General features: G+C 40.1%; 1 protein-coding gene across 1 annotated transcript in view; it reads left to right on the plus strand.

The window, feature by feature from the left end:
- Positions 1-494: 494 nt before the first annotated feature.
- Positions 495-18,594, plus strand: part of ATP1B3 (ATPase Na+/K+ transporting subunit beta 3) — a 54,706-nt gene continuing 36,606 nt past the window's right edge. The window contains exon 1 of the mRNA XM_007947534.1: positions 495-603. Within this exon, the coding sequence (XP_007945725.1) occupies positions 495-603 (109 nt within the window). The remainder of the gene's footprint in view (positions 604-18,594) is intronic.

An 18,594-nucleotide genomic window follows, 5' to 3' on the forward strand; every position in this document is an offset into this window, starting at 1 on the left:
GTCAGAGACACAGACTTCTTGGTGAATTTGATTACTTCTAGGCCTTTATGATTTTTTAAAGTTTCTATATGTAGCTTTTGCTTCCCCCGGCCAGGAGGGAAGGAAACTGCAGGGAGGTTCATCACAAATGGGCTGGGACAGCGGGGCCGTGGGCGGGGCCGTGGAATGGGCGGGGCGCTTCTCAGCTTTGGGCGGTGCCTTAGCCGCTAGGCGGGAGGCGGGAGGCGGTAGCGGCGGCGGCGGCGCGGGCCGAGAGGCGCGGGGATTGGCTGGGGCGTTGGAGACGTCAGGCTTCAGCAGCCCGAACGGCTGCCCGGCTCGGCGAGCCGCAGTCGGCTCGAGTGTACGCCGCAGCAAGGTGGTGTCTTTCGCTGTTCCGCCCTCCGCCGCCGCTGCCGCCGGGCTGCGCTGCCTGAGCCTGGACGCGCCTCCGCGCTCCTTGCCGCATCCACCCTCGCGGCCTCCGCCCACCTCACTGTCCACTCACGCCCACCATGACGAAGAAAGACAAGAAGTCCTTCAACCAGAGCCTGGCAGAGTGGAAGCTCTTCATTTATAACCCGACCACCGGAGAATTCCTAGGGCGAACCGCCAAGAGTTGGGGTGAGCGGGCGGCAGTTGGGCGCCTGAGGCCGGCGACGATCCGGGGGCGCCAGGCAGGCTTGGGTGGGAAAGGCGGGAGGTGGCTCCCCCGCGCCGTGGCCCAGGATTCGTTATAGCTCCACCGCCTTCAGAGACTTTCGTCCCTGACCGCTGACTCTTAGCGCAAGTGGCGGCGGCGGAGCGCGGCCCGCGCCTCAGCGGCCCATTCATTTCTGGGCGGGCCGCCGCTCCACCCCGGGACGGCGGGGCCTTTGGGCAATCCCGCCGGGAAGGTTCGGTTCCTTCCACGTGCAGCCCGGGCCTCCAGCCCCGAGCGGCGCCGGAAGCTGCGACTCCTGCTTGGAGCCGAGCTCCGAGCGTGCTGGGGCCGAGCCCTAGGGCCTCCTTTGTACCGAGCACGCCGGCTGGGAGAGGCCCTGGCAGAGGCGCCCAGCAGTTCCGGGAAGCCAGACCCTGCCCCACGGCCGGGATAGGAAATTTCCACTGCCGCCGCTATCTTGTGACTTGTCCTCGCCGCCACCCCAGCGGGTCAGAAGAGCGTTGAGTGAATGTGTGGGTTGGTTGAGTGAATGTGTAGTTAATCACAGGGCATTGCACACGAACGTGCACTTGAATTTGGACCTTTAAAAAGGTTGATTCCTCCCTAATTTCTTTTTGATTACAGAGATTTTCTTCTTTACAATTTGCTTGTTTTGGGAAAAGTAATACTGTCTGAACTGCACAGTTTTTTTACTGTGACTTCAAAACATGTGAGTGATGATTGTATATCTTAGCAGTTTTTCAATGCTTCAATTCTTTGTTTTAAAAGAAATATTTGCGCCATCAGCCAGTGTAGTGTTTTTTTAGGGTGTCTTTTTATGAAAAAAATTACATAATGTTTGAATAAGGATTAGTGCTTTTTTGCCTTTATGCTTAACTAATTGTACTTCTTCTGCCTTTTGGAAAGTAATTTTGTTAATGGGCCTTGACACCGTTCTTCTGAGTAGGAATAAAATTCTAGAGTGGGTTTGGATCTGCAGTTTTGAGAATCATGAAGAAAGTAAATTTCGCTATGACTCAGAAAATAAAGTTGCTGCTTACTGAAATTGGCTCTTCTGTGACAAAGAGACTTAAAGTCCTATCAAAAGCTAAAAGGGAGTTAAAGGTTTAGCCTACCCCCACTTGAGAGATGTGAAAAACATGAGACCCAGAGAGATTGTGATTTGCTTTGCATAAAATTACATATTCCACACAGCCAAGACAAGAACCCAGTTCTCCTTTAATCCATGTCTAGTGGTTATATTATTTTACAGATGCTTCACTTAACTTTATAGTAATCACTCATCATTTTAATTTAAATTGCTCTTTTGTGAGAAAAAAGTAAATCTTGCATCTGGAGTTAAATAGGGGGAAAAAAATGATGGCCAGTTATAAAGTTTAATTGCTTCTCTCTAGAATGTACTTTCTTCTGAAGGAATTTTTTGAGTTTGGTGGGAGAAGGATTAATTTTTCCACCACCTTCTTTCTCCTCTCCTATCTTCAGTGCCTTCTCATTTCCAGTACTGAGTATCTTTGTCTTAGAATGGCATTTCTCACTGCAAGTAGTGCTCCTTATCTAACTAATATAATATGTAGGGAGAAATTTTATTGAGTATATGCCATTAAATAGATAACGTTCACAAATTATCAAAACAGGGCAATATATGAGTTGTAGAAGTAGTTGGTCCCTAGGTGGCGCAAATTGTTTGCACCACATTAATAACCAGGGCTTTGAGCTGGTTCTTCCCAGTTTATTTATGGCTGACGAAGCTAAACTGGAATAGACCCAAATTTATTAAATTGGGTGAGCCAGGGCTTATGCCTTGCTAAAAACTTAGTCTCCCTCTTAGAAAACAAGAGGAGAGAACACATTGCATAGCGACCGAATCTCTTGAATACCAGATTTGAGCAGTGGTGCCTCGCTCGAAGATAGCGGCAAACCTGGCTGCTTTGTGTGTATGTCTTTCTCTATAGCCCTGGGAATAATCCAGTCTCCCGCATCAGGCTCTTGAAAGGGCTCACTGCACCTCTTCCCATTCCAGGGCTTTGACCTATACTTTTTCCTGTTTTGGTTACCCTTCCACTTCACCCAAATTTTCAAAATCAGGTCTGTTCTTGTACTCCATCAGCCATGACTGAACTGGTTCCAAGCCTTGCTGATAACATAAAAATTGGTGGCTTGAACCTACCCAGCAGTGCCATGGAAGAAAGTACTGGTGACCCACTTTTGTAAAAACTACAGCCAGAAAAAAAAAAAAAAAACCTTACGGGACAGTTTTATTCTAACAAATGGGGTCTCCTTGAATTGGAGTTGCAGTGGGTTTGTTTAATTTGTTTTTAGGAGCAGTGAAAGTAAAGTTAACCAAACTCGTAGCCTTTAAGTTGATTCTGACTCATAGCCAACCCTGTTGGGTTTCCAAGGCTATATAAATCTTTACAGAAGCAGACTGCCTCATTTTTATTCTGTGGAGCAGCTGGTGGGTTTGAACCTCTAGCCTTTTAGTTAGCAGCTAAATGCCTTAACCACTGCACCACCACAGCTCCTTAAAAGTAAAGTCGGAGTTCATTTTATAAGCATCTAAAGGTCTTTTTTCAAAGTTGAAAATAAATGTTGCTCTAATCAACCAACAGTAAATCTGTGTGCTTATTGTAAATAATAAACCAGTGTGGAATGGTATAAATAGGTGGATGAAGTAATCTGTAATACTGTCCTAAACTGCAGGTTGTGACCTGCACAAGGGCATCCTGGCTAGGATGTATGTGAGTGTATAGGAGGTGAGGGGGGAAGCTTCTGTGGTGGTAAGTGGAGGCTGAAGTATGCGCTCAAGATTGATTGGATCTGCCTGGAGAAAGTACCTTCTTCTGATGCACATGAAGGCAAAATTAGCAAGGTGTTTGTCTGTGGGGATATGTCTTCCAGGAGAGAGGGCTGTTTTCTCATTGCCATGTAGGCACCCTACATCACTGGCCTGATCTCATCACCCAAAGATGCTCACTATTTGCGTTTTCAGTATATATCTTTCTAGGCAGTTTAAGAAATATATATAACATTTAAAAATGTACATACATACACACAATTTTTTATTTTATACAGAGATATGGTATGTGTTGTTTTAGGGCACCTTTCCATGTTTATAAAGATCTGTATCACCATTTTTAATAGTTGACTAGTATTCCATTGCATAGATAGATATTCTGTGTGTGTGTGTGTGTTTGTGTATCTGTGCATTATTGCATGCTACTGCTCATTCCTCCCATTTTCTTTACCCTCTTATGGGCATTTTTTTGCCGATTGATTCCCTTGGGTTATGTTTCTACTGAAATTTCTAGGTCATGTGTAATGTATGTACTTTTTACATTTGAAAACATGTTGTCACAGTGCCTTCCTGAAAGTTTCTATCAGTTTATAGTTCATCCACAGTGTTTGGTGGTCTTATAACTTCATCAGCACTGAAGCTGTTCTTCCTTGACCTCTGTCTTTTTTTTTTTTTTTTTTGTAATTTTTGTTGTTATTTTTAGGGAAAGTTTACAGAGAAAATTCCTTTTCCATACAGCAGTTCATATGCATTTTGTTTCATGACATTGACTGCAGTTCCCCATAGTGTGACAGCTCTCTTCTTACTTCCTCCCTGTAGTTACTGCTTCCCTGTGTCCTTCCTTCCCATGCACCACCCCCTCACTCCCAGCTGTCTCCCTGTGGAAACACTGCCTTTCTGTTCTCCCATGATTGATCACTGCAAGGAGTGTATCTACCTGACGTAATTGTTGGCTTGCCTTTTAAAAAATACTACATTTTGGTAACAGCTTTTATTTTGTTAAACTTAAAAAAAAAAAAAAAAAACCTTTCATTTGTGCAGATTTTGTTTTCTATTATCTTTTTACATTCCCACCCTCACCCTGTCGTTGATGTAGATGGTTGAGGGGAAAATCTGAGATTTTTTTTTTTCACCTTGTAGAAGTTGCTGGGTCTGTCGGATGTGCAGAGAAAAGCCTACTCTACTCAAGATTTCATAAAGCCATCATCTAAGATGTTTTCTGGTTGTATTGTTTACATTTAAATCTTCAGAATATTAGGCTCTCTGGTGCCATAGTGGAAAGCATTGGCCTGCTAACCAAAAGGTTGGCTGTTTGAACCCACTAGCCACTCCACAGGAGCAGAATGAGGTAGTCTGCTTCTGGAAAGACTTGCAGCCTTGGAATCCCTATACTCACTGCCGTCAAGTCAATTCCAACTCATAGCGACCCCTCCCTGGGTTTCCAAGGTGGCAAATCTTTACAGAAGTAGATTGCCCAGTCTTCTTTCCGCAGCGTGCCTGGTTGGTTTGAACCGCCAACCTTCTGATTAGTAGTCAAATGGCTTAGGCCCTGTGCCACCAGAGCTCATAGAGATCATCTAGTGTTATTTAAACTGTAGATGTGCTGCAATCAACGTTTTTCAAAATAATGAAACAAAATTGTAAAAATATCACAGTTTATCCTACTACGTAGAAAAACTACTTAGTATTCTACCTAAGGAAAAGTGTTGGTTAGTGAAACTTTTGTGTAGTGTGTATACACCCATATCCCAAAGTAAAATATATTTCTTACTGTGAGTCACAGTCAAAATAGTCCAAATGGCACTGATCTAATCCAATACCTTCATTTTATAGATGAGAATATTGAATCTGCAGATCTGATTTGCCCCAAAACACTTGTTGAGTTAGTGGTAAAATCCTTAAACTTTCAGACTCCAAAGCCAGAGCTTTTTTTTTTTTTTTTCAGTTTAAATGAAGCCATCAGTTCATTTAATGAGATCTGCTTCTGGGCTTCTTTGGAGTTCATTCTTTCTTAAGTCTGTTAATAACTTCTTTATATTAACATTAGCTTAAAACTTGAGTTACTGATTTCTACACATAGGATTCTGGACCAAAACTATTATCACCTGTATTTTGTTCATATGCTTTTTCTTTTGTTATAGATCCTTGAAGTGCCTTTTTTCAGAATCACCTGCTCCCATTCTGGGCCATGCCTCAGTAAATGCTCTGCTTGGTAGATTAAACTTCATCCCATCTTGGGTATCTGACTGGGGTAAAGGCAACTTTGTTTTCCCAATGTCACATAGTTCTTTTAAGGTATTATTCTTTGTCCTGTGGACTGTGACATAATAAAGAAACTTTATGAACGTTTCAAACGTATTCATTGTTGGGAAAATAACGGGACTTGCCGTACCCTGTGTACAGGCTATAAATGAAGATCGGTGTTGCATGTGGCAGTGGCAGTGGCAGTGGCGGCAGCAGAGCGCATAGTGAGCCATTACCCAGCAGGTGACAACACTTCAAGGATTGGTAGTAGAAGGGAGGAGGAGAGGTAAGTTTCTGTGTTGTGTTACAGTTACCATTTTAATTAAGGTAGTATATACTTTTAATGTTGTTAAAGAGAAACTACTCCTTCACAATTTATGATTTCTTTGAAGCTGACTTTTGAATTCTATATTGTCAGTTGTATTTAAAGAAATTCTAAAAAAAAGAAAAATACCCTCCCATCTTCAGTAACAACTTTTCCATGATTTATCATCATCTATGATTAAGGTCCAATTATTTTACACAAATTGTGTAACAGGAGGAAAATTAACTTTGAAAGATAAATTTATTATTCTAATTATACTTTTGAAGTAAAAGCACCTGTAATCTTACTACCAACCACTCAGGGGAGATCTGTGTAGGAGATCCTGGATAGAGTGGGAGAACAATGTGGAGCAACACTCGAAATTATATTTAAAAAAAAAAAAAAAACAGCCTTGCTGGTCAGATAGAGCCTGGTGAAACCTCTGAGACTGTGGCCCCTAGCTGCCCTTCAGGTCTGGAATTGAACTCAGTCCTGTGACTTCCAGTCAAATAAAAGATCGGCATATGGGCTAAACATTTACATCAGGTAGATACACTCCTTGGAGAGAGCTGTCATGGGAGAACAGAAAGGCAGTGTATGCATAGGGAGACCACTGGGGCACAGCAGTGCGTGTGAGGGAAGGACGTAGGAAAGAGGTAACTGGGGAGGAAGTGGGAAGAGAGCTGTTACATTGTGGGAAATTGCAGTCAATGTCATGAGACAAAATGTGTATGAACTGCTGTAAGAAAAATGAAATTGCTCTGTAAACTTTGACCCAAATTACAATAAAAATTAAAAAGTAATAAAACATTTATAATCTTTAACCAATTAGAATGTTTATATAGTTAACATTTTAAGTCTTTTGTATAAATAAATTTTTAAAACATGTACACATTTTTAAAATACAGTTAGATAACCTGGTTTTATCTCTTACTGTTTTAAGGAAATGTTCTCATTTTTCTACCTTTTTCTTAGAGGTTAATGTGCTTCAGGGGCATCCCGGGCCCTCTTTATCACCTCTCAACAAGACTTGCTCTTGTATCTGTCTTCCTTATAGTGAATTACACTAATCTGCTAGCCAGAGCCAGAAACCTGAGATTATGGTCCTTTGTGTGCTCTCACTCACTGTGCTATTCAAATCATTCCTTTCCTGGTTCCTTCCTGGCTGCACTTCTTCTCTTTCCTACGTGTGTATTTTCCAGATACTCTCTTTGGCCATGTTTTCTCTTCATCATCTTGTCTGGCAATTGCATAGAACAATTGGGATGGATGATCACCGACAAATTGTATTTCTAGATTGACATGTCTCTCAGATTCCATGCTCCTGTTTATTTCCTGCATATTTTACAAATTTCAGAGAGTGAATATTAGATGTTTTAACCAGTTCTGTAACTGTAGTACCTTATACGTCACCTGGTAAACAAAGCTCATGTTCCCCTCCGTGCATTGAAGTTCTGTCTTACTTTTCCATTTGTAAAATAGCTTCTTTTCTGTCATCTGGAATCTAAACCTGGCTAAATCATGTCATTTCTACTTCCATTACTTCTTTTGAATCTTTTTGTGACCCACGCTTCTATTACTACTACAATCATTTCAGGAATTTTCTTTCACCTGTTCACTCCCTCCCTCCCTCCCTCCAATCTCGTTGTGAAAGCACATATTCAGATGAAGCCCAGGCTGCTACTTTTTCCTAGCTTTAAAACTGTAATCAAGTGTTTAAAATCTCATAGCCCTTAATGCTCCTACCCACACTTTCCTCACATCAGGTTCTTGCAAAGCCTTTTCTTATATAGGTGTTTTGGTTACCTAGTGCCACTCTGACAGGAATATACCACAAATGGGATGGCCTTAACAAACGGGAATTTATTCTCTTATAGTTTGGAGGCTTTAAGTCTGAGTTCAAGGGCCAGACTGTAGGGGCTGGGTGAAAGCCCCTTGACCTTGGGCTTCAGCTCTGCCTCTTGGTCTTGGCCCACTGAAGCTAGAGGCATCTCTTCACTCAGGCAGCTACTGGCTGCTGAGGCTAACAAGCCCAAGGTTGACAAAATGGCACAGTCCTGATGTTACCAAGCCACATGGCAGGCCATTAATTCAAGTCCATTGAAAGTCCCAAGATCGGCAGAGCATGACAGGCTGCTGAACAATGACACGGCTACATGCAGAGTTCAAGCATGCCATAAGCTAGAGAACATTCCCAAAGCTGTTTCTTATATATGGGAAGCAGACCACATCCCTAAAGCTACTCAGCTGCTCTGATACATTCCACTATGGAGTTAATTACCAGTCTTACCATGGGGAATAACTGCATTCTGCTCCCCAGCCACTCAACTAGGCCTAGCCAAGTTGACACACAAACTTAATTACAATAGGCATACCCTAGAAATATTGTAGGTTCAGTGTCAGACCACTGCAATAAGGCAAATATCACACAATAAAGTGAGTCATACAATTTTTTTCATCTCCTAATGCCTATAAAAGTTATGTTTCCACTATAATCAGTTAAGTGTGCAGTGGCATTATGAAAAAGTTTGAGTTACCATGAGAATTACCAAAATGTGATAGACACAAAGTGAGCATATATTGTAGGAAAAGGGGCACCAGTAGGCTTGCTAGATGAAGGGTTGCCATAGCCTTCACTTTTTTTTTTTCAGGCAGTGTCTGTGAAGTGCAATAAAGATGAGGTATGCCTGTAAACTCTGACGAAAAACTTAAAACACCATCTGAAGATGTTTTGTAACTTTTTTAAAGCTCTTCTAAATTCAGCTGGACTATTGACTCCCCCCTCCCCCCCGCCTCTTTTTTTTTAAGTTGTGATTTGGGTGAAAATTTACAGAGCAATTTCATTTTCCATACAACAGTTCATATACATTTTGTTTCATGACATTGATTGCAATCCCCATAATGTAACAACTCTCTTTCTACTTCATCCCCATGGTTACCTTTTCCATGTGTCCTTCCTTCCTATGCATTCTTACTCTCTGAGCTATCTCCTTGTGCAAATATTGCCCTTCTGGTCTCCCAGAAGGGAGGTGCACTCTTAAAGGAGTGCACCTACCTCGTGTAAATGTTCACCTTATCTGTTGTTTGACTGGAAACCACAGAAGTGAGTTCAATTCCAGGCCTGAAGAGTAACTAGGGGCCACAATCTTGGGAATTTTACCATTTTCCATCAGACCAGTAAGCCTGGTCTTTTTTATGATTTTGAGTTTTGTTCCACGTTTTTCGCCCGCTCTATCCAGGATCTCCTATGCTGATCCCTTTCTGAGTGGTTGATAATGGTAGCTGGGTCCCATCTAGTTATTCTGGTCTGCTAAAACGACAAGGAGGCCACATGTTCTGACCTCCTCTAACCCTACAAGGGGAAGGCAGGATTACCAGCAGTAACCCAAGGCCTATTACTGCAAGGCCAGACATGCTGCCTCCCTCCAGCCCTTTCACCAACCGTTCCTCCCAAGGCACCCACCACCTCTCTCCTGGGTTCGATAATTCACTGCAGTGGCCACACAGAACTCACAGATTACAGGGTTTATCAGGAAAGCACCAGGCTACAACTCAAGTTCAGGAAGAACGCTCAGTCTCTCTCCCAGCCCACCGTCCCTCAGCCAAGAGTCTCTCACAGTCTCTTTCCCAGCAGTGCTGGTCCCTCGGTGTCTCACTCAGCAATGCGTGTCTCTCGCGTCTCTTTCCCAGCAGCACGTGTCTCTTTCAGGGGTACGTGTCTCTTTCAGCAGCATGTCTTCCTCCACCAGCAGTCAGAGAGAGTTCTGCCTCCAGGAGGCCTCCTTTTGAGCCTGGAAGGGTGGTCAAACTAGCCAATCACAGCATCAGAACTCTAAGCACATGAGAGAGAGTGGGAACTTCCCAGAACATTGTATTGTGCCACGCCCAACAGAAATAACCCAGGTGGGCGACTTTAAAATCAGGATCTCCTCCGTAGCTAATAGCAATTCCCACCTTAGAGTTTACAAAGACTTATGGGTAGAAAAGCCACACTAAGTAATTTACTACACCGCAGGTCTCAGGGTTGTATAGGCAGAGATGCACATGGTCTGTTAGTCCGTTTGTCTAATTGTTTCCATGTGTCCTTGGTTTTCTCCTTTCTTCTTTGCTCTGGATGAGGAGAGACCAATTGTTGCATCTTAGATGGCCACTTGCAAGCTTTTTTTTAAAAAATTTTTATTGTGATGTGGGTGAAAGTTTATAGAGCAAATTCGTTTTCCATATAGCGGTTCATACACATTTTGTTTCATGACATTGACTACAGTTCCCCACAGTATAAAGCTCTCTTCCCACTTCCTCCCTGTAGTTACCTGTTCCCTGTATCCTTCTTTCCTATGCATTCCTGCCTTGAACTATCTCCCTGTGCAAATACTGTCCTCCTGTTCTCCCATAATTGATCATTCTAAGGAGTGTATCTACCTGATGCAAATGTTCACCCCAATGTGCACTGGGTGCTATGTTCTTTTCATATAACAAAGTAACACCATTTGAATTTTTGCAATATAGTATGAATAATCAGTAAATCCACGGTCATCCTCAGCTTTTCACTGAGTAGCCACTATTAACGTTTTAATACTTTTTGAATTATAGTACATGATATGTCTAAATTGGATAAAAGTCTAATAGTTTCTTACAATAGTTAAGTATAGACCTACTGTTGACTGAGCATTTCTATTCCTTAGGTATTTACCTAAGAGAAATGGACACGTTTGTCTTCAGAAACACCTGTGTAAGAATTTTCATAGTAGCTTTATTCATAATAGCTCCAAATAATCCAGGTGTCCATCAGCTGAATGTATAAAAGACCAACTGGTATTTCCACATGGGAGAATATTACTCAGCAGTAAACAGGAACAGATACCATAAAATATGGGTGAATCTGAAAAACATGCTGAAACCCTCAGGTGACCAAGACTGTGTTGAAGTATTTACATATATTACAGCCTTAAGACTAGATTCTGATCTTCATTTTACAAATGAGGCAACCAAAGCTCAGAGAGGTTAAGTGACTTGCCCAAGGTCACATAGCTAGTTAGCAACAGAGCCAGGATGTAAGCCCAGGTCCACCTGGCTCCAGGGGCCTCGCTTTTAACACACATTCCTTCCTCTCCAAGGCTTTATTCTACAAACCGCTTCTTTGACCACTTGTGAGCAGTCCACGCTCTCCAAATGCTGGCTGAGGATGAAAAAAAACTTTATGCTGAGTGGAAAAGAAGCTTTACCCAAAAGAGTACATACTGTATGATTTCGTTTATATGAAATTCTGAAACAAGCAACACTAATAATCTATGATGGAAAAATAAGCAAAAATAGATTGCCTCTAGAGGGATGGGATGAGGGGCAGGAGGAAACTTTCTGGGAAAGCGATGAAGTTCTTTATCTTGATAGGCGTTTGTATTATATAGATGAATGCACTTGTCAATTCATCTAACAATACATTGGAGATTGGTGTATTTCATGGGATGTAAATTATTTTCTCCATTCCAGTTAATAATGTAATTCACTGGAGTAAAGTGTACTAACAGCTGCAACTTTGAAATACACCCGAAATTTACAGTGACTAGATGCTAAATTAAGGAGCTCTGGTAGCACAGTACCTAAGGCATCTGACTGCTAACCAGAAAGATTGGTGGTTCACACCCACCAGCCACTCCCTAAAGCAAGACTGGGCAATCTACTTCCATAAAAATTTACCACCTTGGAAACTCAGTGGGGGTCAGTGTGAGTCGGAATCGACTTGATGGCAGTGGGTTTGGTTTGGTAGATGTTAAGTTAATATAGTAAAATACTTTGAATAGAAATTAATATAATAAAATTGTAGAATGTGGGTGGATTTATGAGTGTTCACTATATATCTTCAACTTTTCTGCATTATTTGCAAATATTTCATATAAAACGTACATGGAATTTGTAGGAATACATAGTTTTATCTCCCCATCTACTGTTTTATGAGTGATAGGAAAATTTTATGTCCTGAGCTTTACTTTTTTCACTTAATGTATTTTGACTATCTTTCCATGTCAGCATGTATAGATTTGTCTCATTCCTTTGAATCATTATTGCATGGTATTCCACAGTGTGGTTTAGGTACTCATTTTGTCTGTTGTGACTGTTCAGATTGTTTCCCTTTTTTTGTAATTAAAAATCAGTACAGTGCATATATGTAGCTGTCCTAATCTAGGGTAGATATTGAGAAGAAATAGACTTATTTTGTGTATGTTTATTTTTATTCGTAATAAATTTTCCTTCAAAAAGGTATACCAGTTTATACTCCCACCAACAGTGGATAAAAGTACCTGATTCCTTTCAATTTTTTGAGCATTGGATATTACTCTAAAAAACAAACTCATTGCTGTCGGGTCGATCCCAACTCACAGTGACCCCTCCTTGGATTTCCAAGGAGTATCTCTACGGAAGTAGATTGCCCAACCTTCCTTCCAAGGAGTGGCTGGTGGGTTTGAACTGCTAGCCTTCTGGTTAGCAATCAGATGCACTATGCCACCAGAGCTCCGTTGGGTATTACTACTCTTTAAAGATTTTTTTACCAGTATGATGGGTTACTAATATCTGATTGTTTAAATTTGAAGTCTCTCCAATAGCTGCTTCTAAGCATGTTTTTATGTGTTTTCTCAATTTACGTTTCTTTGAAATGTCTGTAATATCTTTTGCATATTTTTTCTTTTGTATTGCTTATGTTCTATAAAGGGATTTTTTGATACACCGTGAATATTAAGCCTTTATTATAATACTTGCAAATGTCTTTTGCTGTCTCTGGTTCATTTTTTTGCTCTCTTGCTTGTCTCTTAACTCTTATATTTTTTTAATTGTCCTGATGTAAAAATTAATACTCACAAATTTAACAATCTTTTCTGGAATTTTCCTAATCAGTTATCCCATTGTATACTGAATATGGCATCATTTCCATCCTAATTTGAATTGCCAACATTGTTCCACACAAAAGTCCATTTTATATGCATACCTTTTTTATATTGTTGTTTTTGTTAATCTATATCTATTCCTAGGAGCTCTGGTGGCGTAGTGCTTATGGCATTTGACTGCTAACCAGAAGGCTGGCGGTTCAAACCCACCAGCCACTCCTTGGAAGGAAGATTGGGCAATCTACTTCTGTTGTGATATTACTTCAGAAACCAAAGAAGGGTCACTGTGAGTCGGATCTGACTCGACAGAAATAAGTTTGGTTTTATAGCTATTCCTGGGTCAGTATCACACTATAACTTGTAAAATAAACATGTGAAATGTGTACAGTATCTGCAACTTTTTGTATTATGGTAGAGCTAACATTATAACACTCATTTAGGTAACTTGCAAGAGCATACAGAAAATATAATGAATGTATAGGATTAAATAATCTATTCCTTGAAAATTTGGCAACAATCAACTAAAGACATTTGGATTTGGTGTCTTTTAGAGTTAGAGCCCTATTTACTTTTCATAAAATCTGCTGAAAGTTTTTTTATTTTCCAAAAAAAACTATTTTCAGATTTACGAACTGAAAATAGTGTTTATTGGTCAAATGCTGATTTGAATCTTTTTTCCATTAATTTCTGCTTTTATCTTAAATCTTTCCTGCTTTTCTTGGATTTATTTATTCTTGAACTAAAAATTTTACTTTCTTGTTAGTTTTTTTAGTGAATTCGTTTAAGGCTATGGATTTTCCTTTGAGTACTGCTTTAGCTACTTACATTGTTGTCAATTTCAACAGTTTTATTTCTGTTTTTATTGTCTTTTTAATTCAAGGGTTATTTGCAAATATATTTTCTAATTATTTGTTATTAATTTCGAATGTATTCTGAGTTTAGAGAATGTGACCTCCAGTGTTTTGGGTTGGTTGGTTGGTTGGTTTTGTGTTTGATATACTATGTAATTTAACTGAAGGTCAGTTTAGGGGTAATGTATTCAAGCTTGTTAAGAGTATATTTTCTGGTGACTACAAAGTTAATTGTGTTTTCAAAATGACTAATGTCTTTTTGCTATTGTTTACTTGAGCTGTGGATTTCTGGCAGAAATTTGTTACAATCTCTACTCATGATTGTGGTGAATTTTGTAATTCTACTTTTTCTTTATATATTTGAAGCCACTTGGCATCACAATGGTTCAAGGCTATTACACTGTACCTTTTCCGTGTGCTTCATTTACTTTCTATTAGTACAGAATATCTTCACCCCATTAATGTTTTTTGACTTGAATTCTAGTTTGCTTACAGTACACGTTTGTGTTAGCCAACCTACTTTTTTACCTGTTTACCTTCAACCATTTGTTTTTAGGTTTGTATAATAGTATATCAGGTGGCTTTTCACTTTACGTGTTTTAATTTTTTTTCTTTATGTTTCATTCTGAGGCTGCTTTTCCCCTCCCAGGGCATTTGAAATCTATTCCATTCCTTTTTAAACTGCTGTTTATAGTTTTCTATTGTGTAGTATATATTTCTCCTTAGTCCTCTTCATAGACACTTGTTAGCAATTTTTTGCTTTTGCTTCTTTTTTGTTGTTGTATTGTGTGAACAATTCAAGTAAGATTTGAGTCCCTTGCATGTCTAGAAATATCCCTGTATGTTTTGTTTGTTTGTTTGATAGATCTTTTAGTTTAGTTTATAGTTATTTTCCCTCAGTTTTGAAGACTTTTTTTTCCCCCTTATTTTTAGCCAGTGAGAGATCTGGTATCAGTCAATTTGGGTAACCTGTTGTATCTCTTCAGAATCTCTGAAAATTTTTCTATTTTTGACATTCCAAAAATTTCACCTGTTTGTGTCTAGGATATATTTATTTTTAGCATCTTCCTCACCTTTTCTCATAGAACTCATTTGAGATTTATTGATGCTTCTGGTTCTTCTGTCCCTATGTCTTAACAATTTTCATTCATTCTCTCTTGTCTTTTTTGTCCAGTGTTTTAAAAGAATACCTTGGCTTGATCTTCTAGCTCACTGAATTTTTTTTCCCCTTGGCCAATTGTATAGGTTCGCTCATCTATTAATTTTTTGTTTTGTTTTGTTTTTTAACAGCTGTACAGTGGGATGATTGACATAACAAATTGCATATGTTTATATTCAGAGTTTACAATTAAAGTTTTGACATGTGTATGCTCCTGAAATTATCGCTTTAATCAAGACAACATAGCCATCACCGTCAAAATTTCATCTTGCCCTTTTGTAATCCATCTCTGTCTTCCTAGTCTCTAGGCAGAAACAGTTCTGCTTTCTGACACTTTAAATTCCTTTGTATTTCCTAGAATGTTAAATAGAATCATGTAGTATGTACTCCTTTTTGTGAGGATGTTCTGCGTTCTTTCAGTCAGCATAGTTATTTTCAGATTTATCCTTTTTTATTTTTTTAATGTAATCTGCGTGAAAGTTTACACAGCAAATTCATCTTCTGTACAAGAGTTCATGCACATTTTCTTTCATGACACATTGACTACAGTTCCCCACAGTGTAACAGTTCTGTTCCCATTTCCTCCCTATAGTTACCTCTTCTCTGTGTCCTTCCCTCCCATGCACTCCTGCCTCCAAAACTGTTTCCCTGTGCATACACAGCCCTTCTGTTCTACCACACTTGCTCGCTCCAAGGAGTGTATCTTCCTAATGTAATTGTCTACCCCATATGCCTGTCTGTTGTTTGGCTGGAAGCCACAGGAGTGAGTTCAGGTCTAGACCTGAAGAGTAAATAGAAGCCAGAGTCTCAGGGGTCTCACTAGGCTCTATCAGACCAGCAAACCTGGTCTTTTTCTTTTAATGATTTTGAGTTTTGTTCCACATTGTTCTCCCACTCTATCCAGGATCTCCTGCACTGATCTCCCTCTGAGTAGGTAGCTGGGCACCATCTAATTTTTCTCATAGTCACATAGACTGAGGATCACATGGTCTACTAGTTCCTTGGACTAATTGTTTCCATGCATCTTTGCTTTTCTTCATTCTTCTTTGCCCTAGATGATGAGAGACCCATTGCTGCATCTAGAAGGCCTCTTGTAAACAGTTGTTGTTGTTGTTGTGTGCCGTCGAGTCAGCCCTGACTCATAGCGACCCCTCCTTGGGTTTCCGAGGCAGTATCACTACGGAAGTAGGATTGCCCAACCTTCCTTCCGAGGAGTGCTGGTGGGTTTGAACTGCCAGCCTTCTGGTTAGCAGTCAAGTGCCTTAGCCACTATGCTACCAGAGCTCCCCTTGTAAACAGTAGGATGTAGAAAAATGTTTTTGTGTGGTATGTTATACCAATTGAGCTTGATATCCCTTGTGACCATGGTCCTAAGCCCATACGTCCAACTACTTGCTCTGGGTAGCTGGCTGTGGCCAAGAACCCACCACAACCATGTCCCTTGTCAGCTCTACTATACACCAAAACATTCTTAACAGCACATACAAATACACCCGTAGAAACATTGTCTAAGGCTATAAATCTTTACGGAAGCAGACTGCCTTAACATTCTTCCACAGAACAGCTGGTAGGTTTGAACTGCCAACCTTTCGTATAGTAGCCCAATGCTTTTTAACCACTGCGCCACCAGAGCCACTGTGAGTATACCAGATTTTGTATACTCACTTTGTATACTCACGGGTTGATGGACGTTTTGGTTGTTTACAGTTTTAAGTGATTACAAAAAAAGCTGCTATGAACATTTATGTACATTTCCCCTTGTGAATATGTGGCTTCATTTTTCTTGGGAAAATTTCTAGGAATGGATTAATTGGGTCTTATAGTGTTTAATTTTTCAAAAAACTGTCAAAATTGTTTTCCAAAGTCTAGGTAGAAGTTTTGTGTTTATGTTGACCAAATTCTTCCCCTTAGTCTTTGGTTTGCCTTTTCATTTTTTTTTTCCTTTTAAAAAATATAGTTTATTTAATTATGTTACTATAATTTTTAATAACGGCTATTTAAGAAGCAAGTTTGCAAAATTCTTGAAAAGTTAACAATAGGCTCTTGTGAGCTTGGCTTATTGGACATTTTCTTAAATGTTTAGATCTTTTTTTTTTTTTAGCTTGTCTCCTATAGTTCATATTCTTTAACCTTCTACTATATAATTTAATTATATGTTGTTTTGCTAGATTCTTATTCTGTTTAGTATTATAATTCAGTTTTTTTCAGGTGTTATTTTCATTGAGTTTGCTATTTTCTGGAATATTTCTTTTTGAATGCTTGATGATTTCTTGGTTGTGCTCCTCTTTGTATTTAGACTTTCTTATTACAGCCCTTTGGGGATGTGGGTAGCATATGTAGCCAAGAGCTGGTTATAGGCATGGAGGCTTTCTGGTCTTTTAGGTTTTCACCAACCCATCCAGGACATTGCCCATTTTTCAGCCCAAGCACCTTGGCTCACTGTCCCCACATCAGCACATATGCTGCTGTTGCTCCTGGTTGCTTGGCACCAGGGGCACATATATGTTAGGGGTGGGAACAAGGCTATACTCACCTGATGGCACCTGCTATGGGTGTCTCCCTGGTCAGCTTGCCTTTGACCTAGAGAGAGCCCTTTCCTACTCACTTTGTTGAGCCAGCTTAGATACCATTTTGGGGCAGGCTTTGATCAAATCCCTTTCTTTTCTCTTCCTGCTAAGTACAGTTGATCCCGCCTCTCCTTCCGTAGCACTTGATACTTGCATTGAGTGTGTTGAGGGACCTTATTTCAGGCCATGATGAAGCCTAATGGCTCTTCCCTGGAGAGAGTCCATTTCTCTTTTCCATGTATGACAGAAGGTGAACCTTGGCTAGATTTCTTATTACTGTTTCTTCTGTTATGGAGCCCACGGGGATCAAACCTGTTTGAAAACGTTTTTTGAAAGTAAAGTGCGATTGATTACGTTACCTAGCTTCAATACCATTTTTAAAATGTTTCTAGTTTATTGTTGGCCTTTTGATATTATGTAGTCAAAATATATAGATTTTTTTCTCTTTCTATAATGTGAATAATTAGATAGGCATTGCTGTTACCCTTTCTCCCAGATAGGGCTAAAGAGTAGGAACCTTACTTGAAGTCACACAACAAAAAAGGATGAGACCAGGATTTAAGCATAAATGTCTGACTCTCATAGAGTCCATGCATATAACCACCATGCTGCATTGTTTCCAGCAAGTGTCTGTCTTCCTACCTGTTCCCTCAACAGTAACAGAAGTAATGAGAAAAAGGATCTGAAACTTGGGCTTCTGAAGGAACAGAATGGAAGAGGGAGAAAGTCTGTTCCTTCATGTGTGGGAGGAATAGAAGTCTTTACTGATTTGAAAGTTCTTCCTCTAATGTGTGCCCTTATATCTCAGTGAGAGTATAATGCTAATTTTTGTTTTTCCTTTATACTATGTGAGAAGAACTGTATCATGATATGATAAGCAGCATTTGGGCTCTTTTTATTATTTCCTGCTTATATTATATTAAGAAGCATTGTGGAAAACAGGGCACATTGAACAGTTTCTAAATACACTCTTGTTGGGTGCTGTCAAGTTTTCTCTGACTTATAGCTACCCTGTGTACAACAGAACGAAACACTGCCCAGTCCTGTGCCAGCCTCACAATCCTTGCTATACCTGAGCCCATAGTTGCAGCAACTGTGTCAATCCATCTTGTTAAGAGCCTTCCCCTTTTTCATTTACCCTCCACTTTAGCAAT

Source organism: Orycteropus afer, unplaced genomic scaffold (genome assembly GCF_000298275.1).
Source record: "Orycteropus afer afer isolate SDZICR_OR568_19922 unplaced genomic scaffold, OryAfe1.0 scaffold00188, whole genome shotgun sequence".
Lineage (NCBI taxonomy): Eukaryota > Metazoa > Chordata > Mammalia > Tubulidentata > Orycteropodidae > Orycteropus > Orycteropus afer.